The 12,276-nt window shown below is 30.8% G+C and overlaps 1 protein-coding gene across 8 annotated transcripts in view; it reads right to left on the bottom strand.

Moving 5' to 3' along the window:
- Nucleotides 1–391: 391 nt before the first annotated feature.
- The window catches only part of CENPK (centromere protein K), a 28,089-nt gene continuing 16,204 nt past the window's right edge, over nucleotides 392–12,276 (bottom strand). For all 8 annotated transcript variants that reach the window (XM_081282768.1, XM_081282769.1, XM_081282771.1 and 5 more), the window contains 5 exons: nucleotides 8,383–8,465; nucleotides 7,976–8,074; nucleotides 7,385–7,511; nucleotides 3,748–3,801; nucleotides 392–625 (listed from right to left, as the gene is read on the bottom strand). In XM_081282768.1, the coding sequence (XP_081138894.1) occupies nucleotides 467–625; nucleotides 3,748–3,801; nucleotides 7,385–7,511; nucleotides 7,976–8,074; nucleotides 8,383–8,465 (522 nt within the window). In that variant the 3' untranslated portion in view covers nucleotides 392–466. The remainder of the gene's footprint in view (nucleotides 626–3,747; nucleotides 3,802–7,384; nucleotides 7,512–7,975; nucleotides 8,075–8,382; nucleotides 8,466–12,276) is intronic.

Here is a 12,276-nt window from a genome sequence, read left to right as displayed (position 1 = left end):
AGAAATGAATTGTAGTAGATGGGGTAGAGAGAAAAGATGGGAGGAGAGGAGAGGGGAGATAATAGAGGATAGGAAAGATAGCAGAATACAACAGTCACTAATATGGCATCATGTAAAAATGTGGATGTGTAACCAATGTGATTCTGCAATCTGTGATTGGGGTAAAAATGGGAGTTCATAACCCGCTTGAATCTAATGTATGAAATATGATATGTCAAGAGCTTTGTAATGTTTTGACCAACTAATAATAAAAAAACAAATAAATAAAAAATAAAACACCATAGCACTGAATAAATAAGAAACGGCCATTTTTAAAATGAAGAAATGGCAATACATGTCACTTAAGGATAAAAGAAAGATGGATTATTACTTCAATTTGCAAATAATATTCTTTTATTCAAACAGTCCGGTTTCCATTATCCTTAGATGACAAGATTCTTTCCTGTTATGAAAAAAGAACATCCTCTTATTGATGGAAGGCTTCTAATCTCAATCTGGTTGGATCTTCTGGATGTCTCAAAGCAATTCCATTACGCAGCAGCAGCTCAATATAAGGTGGCCAAAAGGAATCACTGATTTTGACATATGGATCATGTGGAACATCAAATAATCTATTTATAAGAATCTAGAAAAAAATATCATCCAAAATATACTTTACTGGGGAAAAAATCTACACAGCTATAATAAAACAAAGTTTTCCACCAAGGGATGCTGACCTCTTTTCTCCCTGAACAACTGTTTATAGCATAACTTTTATGTACTAGCTTAAATAAATGATTTGATTTTTTAAATGACTATAAATATCAGTGAATGAAAAAAGTTTTTAAAATAAATCTTTCTATCTTAATTTTTTAAAACATTCCCCAAAAATGTTTTAGAAAGCTGGTACAATTCTCCCTCTTTTAGGATTAATAATTTATTTAGAATAAAGAGAAGAATCTTAAAAATTCAAATTCTTACTCAGTGGTAAAGCACTAGATTACTAGACTAGCATGTGCACAGCCCTGGGCTTGATCCTAATAAGCAAAGTGCATGTGCACACAGACACACATACCCCATACACAAAATATACAGAAAGTTTAAAAGAGAGTGTTAGTATTTGTGAGTGGGTAAAAGAAATTGCCAGTTTCCACATCCTCCAAACATCTACACTTCTGATAAATCTTCAGAATAGTTGATTTTATCATCATTTCCTTTGTCTTTGATTTCTTTATCAAGGATGCTAAGCGATTACAACCAAAATTGAGAAGGTTCAAGTTTTTGTATTAATTATGTAGTCTAAAACTTTTAAATTAATTTTCAATTTTTATTTAGTTATACATGACAGTAGAATGCATTTATGCACTTTGATATATATAGATGGGATATAATTTCTCATTTGGAAAGTTTTTTCAGGAAGCAAAAATTTATAATACTTTAAATACTAATGTTTTATAAAGCATGGTCAAAAATAATTGGGCTTGTGATGGTGCAGGACTGTAATCCCAGTGACACACCAAGCTAAAAGCCTGAGGCTTTCAAATTTCAAGGCCAGCTTCAGCAATTTAGACAGACCTTATCTCAAAATAAAAAATAAAAAGGACTGGGGATGTAGATCAATGGTAACAAACCAATTAACAAAAAAACACAGTGAAAATTTCAAAATGGAAATTAATTATAATTTTGCCTCCTCATCTACCTCCTGGTGCCTTCACAAATTATGAAATCAGAACTCAGTAAGATTACAGGATTCCATGGGGGCACACAACCAGTGGCAGATCATGAGTTAGGCTTAATCTCTGAATTGCCACACCAAAGCTTCAAAGGAAAGATGATATTACTTTAAGGAACATGGAAAAGAAAAAGCATAATTTTAACAAATAAAGTGCTTGAAGAATGAATAAAATTAACATGCCAAACTCTAATTTCATATTTTATAATAGCAATATCTTGATTCTTGAAATAAAAACTTCAACTAGCATTAATTTGTCTATTTCAAGTCATACCCTAGGGAAAAAAGCTTGTGGCCTCATTTCTTTTAGGAATCTTTATAAAGAATTAAACATATTCCCATTAAAGCACTTTGAAAGCTTTCTGAGTTGTGTGACTCATTGGTAGTGTGCTTGCTAGCATATGTGAGGCCCTGGGTTTGATCCCCATCACTACAAAACTAAAGTTTTCTTATTTTTCATTTTTAATTTAAATTGTATTAACTAAAATTTTAGTAGACACTAGAAATGGCTGTTAAAAATTCAAATTTAAAATGAATATGTATATTAAATTTTGTTTTGCACTGAATAACAGTTTTAAATATTGGTTACTGTTATCATTAATAATATAAATCTCAGGAACATACTTAGTTTTCTAAGTTTTACACTGTATCTCACAGAGTACAGTTTGAGAATTTTACACTTGTACTTCACAGTTAATACTTGTCAATATTTGCTGCATGAAGTCACTATTTTTATTTAAAAATTTTAAAACCACCATGCTAACAATATGTAATAGTTTTGGTATGAACTGGAATAGCTAGAAATAAGTTAAAAGACTACAATTATAAATCCAATAAATATTTGCATTTTGGTTTTCAAAGCAATGATATTGTTTATTAAGAAAGATCTAAAAAAAGAAAGATCTATTGAGGCAACTATTTATTTAGATAAAAACAGGGACTTTAGCACCTAGTTCATTAAATCACAATGAAACATGTTTTCTGAAAACATTCTTCAAAAAACATACTAGTGTTAAAAAAAAAGGCACCCTTTATCAATTGGTAAATACACTATTCATAACTATTTTATTTTCCTCTCTGCTCAGTTGCTGTGCATTGTCAAATCTAGATTTTCTAAGAAATTTAATATATTTAAGAATTTGGCTAAGTTCAGAAACATTTTTTTTTTAACAGAGAGAGAGAGAGAGAGAGAGAGAGAAAGAAGTTTTTAATATTTATTTTCTAGTTTTTGGTGGACACAACATCTTTTTATTTTTATTTTTATGTGGTGCTGAGGATCGATCCCAGCGCCCTGCGCATTCCAGGTGAGCGCGTTACTGCTTGAGCACATCCCCAACCCCAACAGAAACATTTTTTTTTAAAAAAGATCAAAGGTATTTATAAAACAAAATAAATGTCATATGGAAAAGGTTGAAATTACTCAGTCTTTACATTATGACAAGAGATTGATGCTATTTAAGGAAAATTGTACAAAACTTTTTATGACTCTGTGGAAAGAATCTTTAAGCTCACTTTATATATTTTAGAGTACAGAGGTGTCAATTTAAATTCTAACATTGTAGCAGCACAGGATTTTGCAATGTATATGCCAAATAACATGATATAATTTTTAAAGTTTTTAACTGTGATAAAACTTAGGAATGTGATTAAAGTTAGACTTAAATTTCACATTCTTAAAAAATGATAATATTTTCCTTAATACTATATGGAAGAAACTAATTTTTTAGCAAACATAAATTATTATGAATATATTTAATAAAGATTGATATAGGGGCTGGGGTTGTAGCTCAGTGGTGGAGCCCTTGTCTCACACATGTGAGGCACTGGGTTCAATCCTCAGCACCACATAAAAAAATAAATAAACAAAATAAAGATATTGTGTCTATGGATAACTAAAAAAATTTAAAAACAGATTGACATACCTAAAGAATTAAAGTAATATTTTCTCTTTTTGAAGCCTGAGTATATTAAAAGATAGCATTAAAACAAAACAAAAAAAAAAAAAAAAAAAAAACAAAACTATACAATATGCTTACCTCTAATATTTCATGCAGTGTTATCAGCTGTTTGGTTGATTCTTGAATGTTTTTCTTTGAGAGAAATGTGAATAACAAACAATTAACATTTTAATTTTGCTAATGGCAGAATGCTAAATTATAATATGAGGTTTTTAAAAATTGTTTCTTAGTTACAATGGTACATGGTAACTGAAATCAAACTCATGATTGGATGACTTAAGAAGAATTCTGAAACAAACTTTTATTGTAGGTTAGCTTTCAGACATTTATTTCACCTTGCTAACTTCATTAAAAATGCCAAAGTGCTTTCACACATTAAGCAAAGATATGTCTCCCTCATTCTTTGAAGGTGTTTTGTTTTGAAACAGTACTGGGGATTGAATCCAGAGCCTTGTGCATGCTAGGCAAGCACTGTGCCACTGAGTTACATCCCCAGTACTCATTATTTAGTGATTTAAACCCAAGAAAAATATGTTGTATATTTCTCCTAAACATCTTCTTATTAAACTTGGCCCAAGGTCCTGGACACCCAAAGTTCAATTTTGCCATCCAATATATTTACCATCTAATCCTCTTGTTTCATACCATTTGCAAACCTTGATAGCCATATATTCTACTTCTTCATCCAAATTGTTTAAAATGTTCAATAGGACAAATCTCTAAAGGAAACTGCTAGAAATCTTCCAATAAACCCAATCAGAAGAACTGAGTTCAGACATTCTATTAATTACAAGTCACCAACTATACTGCCAATACTTTACAGATACCAGAGATTGCAGGGCATGGTGATACACACTGGTAATCCAGGCACTAAGCAATTTAGTGAGATCCTGTCTCAAATTAAAACATCAAAAGGACTGGGATGTGGCTCAGTAAGTGGCCTGGGTTCAACACCCAGTACAAAAAATAAATAAATAAAAGATACCAAAGATTATCATGGAATGTTTATAAGGCCTTGTGAAAATATAAATATGTTAAATAAATCATAAAATAATACTAACAAAAATAAATAAGATTTCTAGTAAAGACAGCAGAGTAAATTTGCATTTAAAAATCTCCTTATATCTTGCTAAGATGTTTTTAGCTTTCTTTTTCATATCCATTTTTGAATTATCAAGTCCAATGTTGTAGAATGAATATGTCTCTAGAAATGCAGGTGTCAAAAAAAAAAATGAAAAAGTAGTAAAAATCAGTATATGAGTAAGTAGTGGTGAAGGCAACACAATTACAGAATTGATTAATAAATAAGAAGGAAGCCAAAAAAATTCTTAAAAAGCTGCTTATGTTGAATGTTTCAACATAAGGGGATAAACAATAGATATTTAGAAATTTTTCATGAAATATGTGCTAAATCTGTCTAAAGAAAGAACATATCATCTTCAAATAAAAACTGATATTGAATGATCAGCACTGTGACACATACTTTTAAGTTACTGAAGCTTAAAGAATTAGTCAGTTTATAGTCAGAAGCAGCAAGTCATCAGATTTCTACATAGTCCATTCATCTTAGAAGATACGGAGGAAGCCAAATCTTGAGTTTCAATTAAAAAATGTGCTGAAACATTGAGTGTAAAGACAACAAAATATTTTTAAGAAGACAAAGAATAAAACATTCAGAAATTTTTCTTAAACAAATTATTTGGGAAGAAAACAAATAAACCAACCATTAACAAAACCATGAAAGAAAGCAATGGATCAAAAGTAAGAACTAAAAAAATCAGTGGTAGTAGATAAGTACTGAATCCAATACAAAATAGAATGAAAGCTAACCATAGACATGAATGATGATTTCTTAGCACAACATAAATACTATAAACCCACCAAAGTAAAAACAATACAAAATTGGAATAGAGAAAGAATGTTAATTTTCTTCCTTTTTTTAAAAAGAATGATTTTTAAAAAAAATTTTTTTTAGTTGTTGAGAGACCTTTATTTCATTTATTTATTTATATGTGGTACAGAGAATCGAAACCCATGTCTCACATGTGCTAGGCAAGTGCTCTACTACTGAGCCACAACCCCAGCCCTAATTTCCTCATCTTTAATTCTACCTAAAATTGAGAAATGGAGTTAAATAAACTTTTTTGTTCAATTTTTTTGTAGTTGTAGATGGACACAATATCTTTATTTTATTTATTTATTTTTATGTGGTGCTGAGGATCGAACCGAGTGCTTCGCGCATGCAAGGAAAGTGCTCTACCACTGAGCCACAACTCCAGCCCTTAAAAAAACTCTTACATTATGTTGTTTTTCATGATTTATTTTCCTTGCATTAGAAAGATCTTTCCAGAACTCAGACTATTTGAGGCAAAAAAATTTTGAGTTCAACAATTCAACACTTAACTATTTTTCACTATCTTCAATCAAATCTACATAAAATTACATTTAGCATTTATTTCATATTAGCAAGTACAAAATTCCACTGATTCAATCATTCATCAATTTGTATTTTTATAAGCGTATGTTTAGAAAGATGTCTCAAATTATATTTACCTAATGCTAATGATGGTGTTCACCTCATGTTAAAGAACTGAACTGATGGAGAATGTTTTTAGCTTTCTTTTTCATATCCATTTCTGAATTATCAAGTCCAATGTTGTAGAATGAGTATGTCTCTAGAAATGCATGTGTCAAATCCCTAATGCAACTATATTTCGAACAGAGTCTTAAAGAGGTAATTAATATGAAAATGAGTTCATAGGATGGGACTTTACTCTGAAATGACTGGTTTTTTTTGCTTGTTTTGTGGTACTGGGGATCAAAACCAGAGCCTTGCCTATGCTAGGCAAGCCCCTTACTGCTGAGTCACATCCCAGTTCATGGCTCGTTCCTTTATAAGAGGAAGAAACACTAAGAATTCTCTTTTCTCCTTATATACAGAGAAGAAACGAATGTGAGAATGATTTACTTGTGTTTTGGGAAAAAGTTTATTTTATCATAAATTCTATTCAAATAGTTATTAACCTAAATGAAACTAACAATTTTCAAACATTCTTCTGATTTAAAAAGAAGTATACATTCATGTCAGAACATTTGGAAAATAGTAAAAAGCAAACATCATCATCAACAACAAAAACAAAACTCACCTACCAGACCTTACATTTATGGTATAAATTAGATTCAAGTCATAAAATCTAGTCATCTGTTTTATTCATTTAAAAATATGAGCATTTCATTAACTCTAATGGTGTTCAACAAATCATTTTTAAAAGCTGAACTTTTCATATCATATGGATACAATATAAAAAATTTAATCAATCCCATTTTTCCCCCCCCAGGGAGGTACCAAGGATTGAACTCGGGGGCATTTGACCACTGAGCCACATTCTCAGCCCTATTTTGTATTTTATGTAGAGACAGGGTCTCGTTGAGTTGCTTAGTGCCTTGATGTTGCTAAGGCTGACTTTGAACTCTCAGTCTCCTATCTCAGCCTTCGGAGTTCCTGGGATTACAGGCACGCACCACCATACACCAGCTTAATCAGTCCCATTTTACTGAACAAGTAGGTAGCTTCTAATTTTTCAGTAAATATGTGATGATGGCATATTTCAGTACATTTATCCGTGTGTATATCTTCACACTATATAAGAAAACTTGCCTTTGGACCTACCTAAAACAATTTAAAATCTACATGCATATCTTCTCTAAAACTTACCTTTTTCTTTTTAACATTCCCACCAGGCAGAGGAAAATGGTCTTCTAGAAACTCACCCAAGGTACTCAAGAGTTTCTCCTTGAATGCTTTTATATTAAGCATTTTAGTTTTCAGCTCACTAAAGATTCTAATAGATAAAAAGAAAATTAAGAGAAACATTTAACTGATAAAATGTATATATATGTACCTGGTTCTTCATAAAGTTAATAAAAAACTTTGCTGAGAGCTAGGGTTGTAACTCAGTGGTGGAGTGATTGCCTTAAACATGTGAAGCACTCAGCACTCAGCACCACATAAAAATAAATAAATAAAAGTATTGTATCTGTCTAAAACTTCAAAAATGCTGAAACTTCATTGCTCCAACAACATAACTAGTTTTATGAAAGATATATTTTCTTTATAGCATGTAGGGAAACTAATAGTACAACCCAGTCAAGTCATTCATAAAAAATCATGTAAATAATAATCGGAAAAAGTTAAGGTAAGACCCACAATTCCTGGTGAGATTTGTCTTCTTTTCATCTATAGTTTAGGTAACATAAAAAAGAAAATACTTTCTCCTATTTAAAAAACTTAGAACCACAAATTTACCTTGTTTCAGAAAATGTCACAAACTGATTTTTCAATTCACTGTAAAGTGCATTAAGAGATTCCATTATTTGTTGCTGTTCATCCAACCATTGTTGCTCCCTTCAAACATGAAAACACAGATTATGGATTTTTTTTTGCTAATTATTTTTTTTAAATTTTTATTGTTGGTTGTTCTTGACATATCATATTTCACACATTTGATTCAAGTGGGTTATGAACTCCCATTTTTACCCCGTATACAGATTGCAGAATCACATCGGTTACACATCCACTGTTTTACATATTGCCATACTAGTGTCTGTTGTATTCTGCTGCCTTTCCTATCCTCTACTATCCCCCAAATTATGGATTTTAAGTGCCAATTCAATACATATCAATGATTAATAGTAATTATAATATAAACGTACCTTTCTAAGTCTTCCTTTAACTTTTCATTCTTTGACTGAATAGTAGATAGTACCATTTCAAGATCATGTCTTAATTTTTGGAACTAGAACAAAATAATTCAAATTAATTGCTTAGTTTTTAATTCTACAAATACTGTGTTTCTGAACAATAGTGAAATTTATATATTGGTCTAGGATACCTTAATTCAGAAGCCAACAGTAAAAAGACCTAATAGAAAGAGTCTCAAAGGGTATGTATGTAGCAGGTGCAAAATTTTTTTGGTAGCATTCCACTGTTAAATATAAAAATATAAGGAGTTTTAAGCAATATATTTTCATCTTAAACTGAACCATAAATTACTGGTATGTTTTCAGTAATTGGTTGATTAGTAATTGTAATTAGTAATTGTAATTGTAATTAGTAATTAGTATGTTTTGTAATTAGTATGTTTTCAGTAATTGGTTGATTAGTAATTGGTTGATTAGTAATTGGTTGATTTTCTGAATGTATAAAAAAGTCACAAAGGAATATCATTCATTATTTATTCAATCATTCAGTCAATATTTATTAATCAGATATTGGTGACCAGGAATTGTTGGAGGAGGCAGTGAGGCAAAGGTAATGAAAACAGAGTGTGGAGGGATTCAGACCAGACAAACAATATAAAACTCCAGCCAATGGGAAGTGTCACGAGGAAAAAGTACATCAAAATAAGAATAAACACATGAGGAGTAAGAAATAGTTGTTTTAAATAGAATAAGGAAAGATCTCTTCAACCAGGTAACATCTAAATAGCCAGAAGAAGAACACAAAAGATAAATGAAGTTATTACCTAGCGAAACAGTTATTTCACAGAGAGTAAAGAATAGGTAAAAAGGCCATGAGGCTCAAGAGTGCTTGAGGAACAACAGGAAGACAGTGTGGGTAAGGCGAGTTACAATAACTCTGAACTTTATCTAATATCCTTTTGTTTGTTCCATTTTCCTCATCTCAAGATTTTTTGCAAGTTTTTTCTGAATTTAAATCATTGCTAAGTTAAAGATGTACAGTGTAAACCCTAAAGCAACTATGAAAACAAATGTAAGAGAAATAATGAGCCAAGAACCATAACAAAATGGGTTTATATTTAAAAATATGAAATAAAAAAGAGCAGGAAAAGAGGAAAACAAGGTCAGAGAAACAATAGAATGAATAGAAAACAAATTAGAAAAGTAAGTTTCAATACAATCATATTGATATTACCTTAAATATGGTCTAGCAATGGAATTAAGTAAGAAATTAATAATAGAAAAAAACTTTGCAAATGCACAGACACTAAAAAATACAACACTTCTAAATAATCCACGAGTCAAAGAAGCAACCAACAAAAAATAAGAAATCATAACTTCAATCATATATTATTATGATTGGAAAACACCAATCAAAATTTCTGGGATGAAATAAAAGCAGTATACAGATGATTATACTAAAGTCTATAATAGGAAAAAAAAAAAAAAGAAAATTCTCAAATTAATGATCTCACCTTTAACCATAAACTCAAAGAGACACTCATAGTAAGATGAGAAAATAATAATAAAGAATTTCAATCAATTAATATAAGGGGGTAGGAAAATCAAATGAAATCAAAAGCTTGTTCTTTGAGAAAGTCAGTAAAATTAGCCAGTTAGATAGATATAAAAAGATATGTAAAACTTCAACAACTTATATGGAGAGGGGAGGAAGACACAAATCATCAACATCAGAGGAGAGGTGACATCTATAAACATAAAATGGGTGCAAGGCACAGTAGCACATGCTATAATCCTGGTGACTTGGGAGGCTGAGATAGGAGGATCCAAAATTTTACCAACTTAGCAAGACCCTCAACAACTCAGTGAGACCCTATCTCAAAATAGAAAGGGTTGGGGATATAGCTCAGTGATAAAGCTATTTAAAAAAAAAAAAGAAAGAAAGAAAATGGGCAAATGAAATGTTACAAATAATTTTCTATCAATAGATTTGACAAATTAGAATGAAACAATGCTTTGAAAGACATACTATCAAAGCTCATTCAGAAAAGAACAAAACCTAACTAGCCCTAAATGAATTTGTAGTTAAAAATGTTCCTGGATTAAAAGTTTTATTCATCTCAGAATTTTTATTTAGTTTGTAAGGAAATGCTAGCCCAGATGGCTTCACCTATGGGTTCCAATGCTTGAAGAAAAAACAATACCAATTATATACAAGCTCTTTTGAAGAGGAGAGGATACTTCTCAATTCATTCTATGAGGTTGTTATCATCACTCTTATATCAAAGCTTAAATAAAGACATCACAAAAAAACCAATATTTCACATGAACATAGATATAAAAAGATATGTAAAACTTCAACAAATTAAATCCAGCAATAAATAAAAAGATTAATGTTATGATAAGTGGGATTTATCCTATGTTCAGTTGATTAAGTATCGGACTCAATTTAATGATGAAAAAACAAATGCTTTCGGATAAGACCAGAAACAAGACAAAGATGTCCATTCTTATCAACTACATTTAATATTTTACTGAAGTAGTTCTATGACAGTAAAATATGACAATAAAAAGTTATGAAAAGCATTCAGAATGGAAAGGATAATAAATCTCAGATAATCCATGTAGAAATCTGATTTCAAATGACATGTCAATTTAGAAAATCTTACAGAACTATAAAAAACTACTAGAATAAAAAGATTTCTCAAGCTCACGGGATGTAAGATCAATGTAAGATCAAGATTGATCTTAGTACTTAGTAGTAATAAAAAACTGACATTTGAAAGAACCATTTAAAGAGCATCAAAAATACTAAGCTACAGCTTGGAACCCAAGGTGCCCTTCAATAGATGAATGGATAAAGAAAATGTGGTACATATACACAATGGAATATTACACAGCCATAAAGTGAATGAAATTATGACATTTACTGGTAAATGGATGGAACTGGAGAATATTATGCTAAGTGAAATAAGCCATTCCCCAAAATACCAAAGGCCATATATTTTCTCTGATATGCAGATGCTAATTCACAATAAGGTGGGGGTGGTTAGGAAAGAATAGAAATAGTTTGGATTAGACAAAGGGGAATGAAGGGAAGGGACAGGGAATGGGAAAAAAGATTTTAAAATATACTAAGTGATGAATTTGACAAAAGATATGAAAGACCTATATTTTGAAAACTACAAAAATATTACTGAGATGCTTATTTTAAATACCAAATAAATGGAGATCTGCATTCTGACTAAATACGTTAAAGATGTCAATTCTCCCCAAACTTAATTTATAAAGTAGGGGTAAGTTTAATTAAAATTTCAGCAAGGATTTTTATGGGATAGAATAAAAAGCCACCTCTAAAATTTAGATGAAAATGGTAAACAATTTTGAAAACAACAACAAACTTGGAACACTCATACTACTTAATGTGAAATATTGATTTTTTTGTGTGTGATGTCTTTATTAGGCTTCAGTAGGTAGCCAAGATAAAGTGATATTGGTTTAAATTCAGAAATATGGAACAAAGGAACAGAAATATCCACAGTACAGAATGAAGAAGAAATGAAGTGTCAGAAATAGGTATACACATTTCTACAGTAATTCCTCCTTATACAGCTTTCCTTTTCTTTGGTATCAGTTACATGGGATCAACTGTGGTTTGAAAATATTAAATGGAAAATTACAAAAATGAATAGCCCTTAAGTTTTAAATTGCTGCTTTGCATATTGTGATGGGTTCAGGAGCTTCTGAATGTCTGAGTACATGAAACATGAAGGTTCAAGGAGGGAGGTATAAAGAGGGCATGGAAGCTTCATGTACTTTCCCATGTGCTGCAAAATCTGCCAGAAAATTGGTTTCTGGTATGGAGAAATCTCCATATATTTTGGCGATCAGTGATGCTGTGTTATA

This window comes from Spermophilus citellus (genome assembly GCF_964194105.1).
Source record: "Spermophilus citellus genome assembly, chromosome: 1".
Lineage (NCBI taxonomy): Eukaryota > Metazoa > Chordata > Mammalia > Rodentia > Sciuridae > Spermophilus > Spermophilus citellus.
Note: the sequence above shows the minus strand (reverse complement) of the source record. Positions and strands in the feature narration are given on the sequence as shown.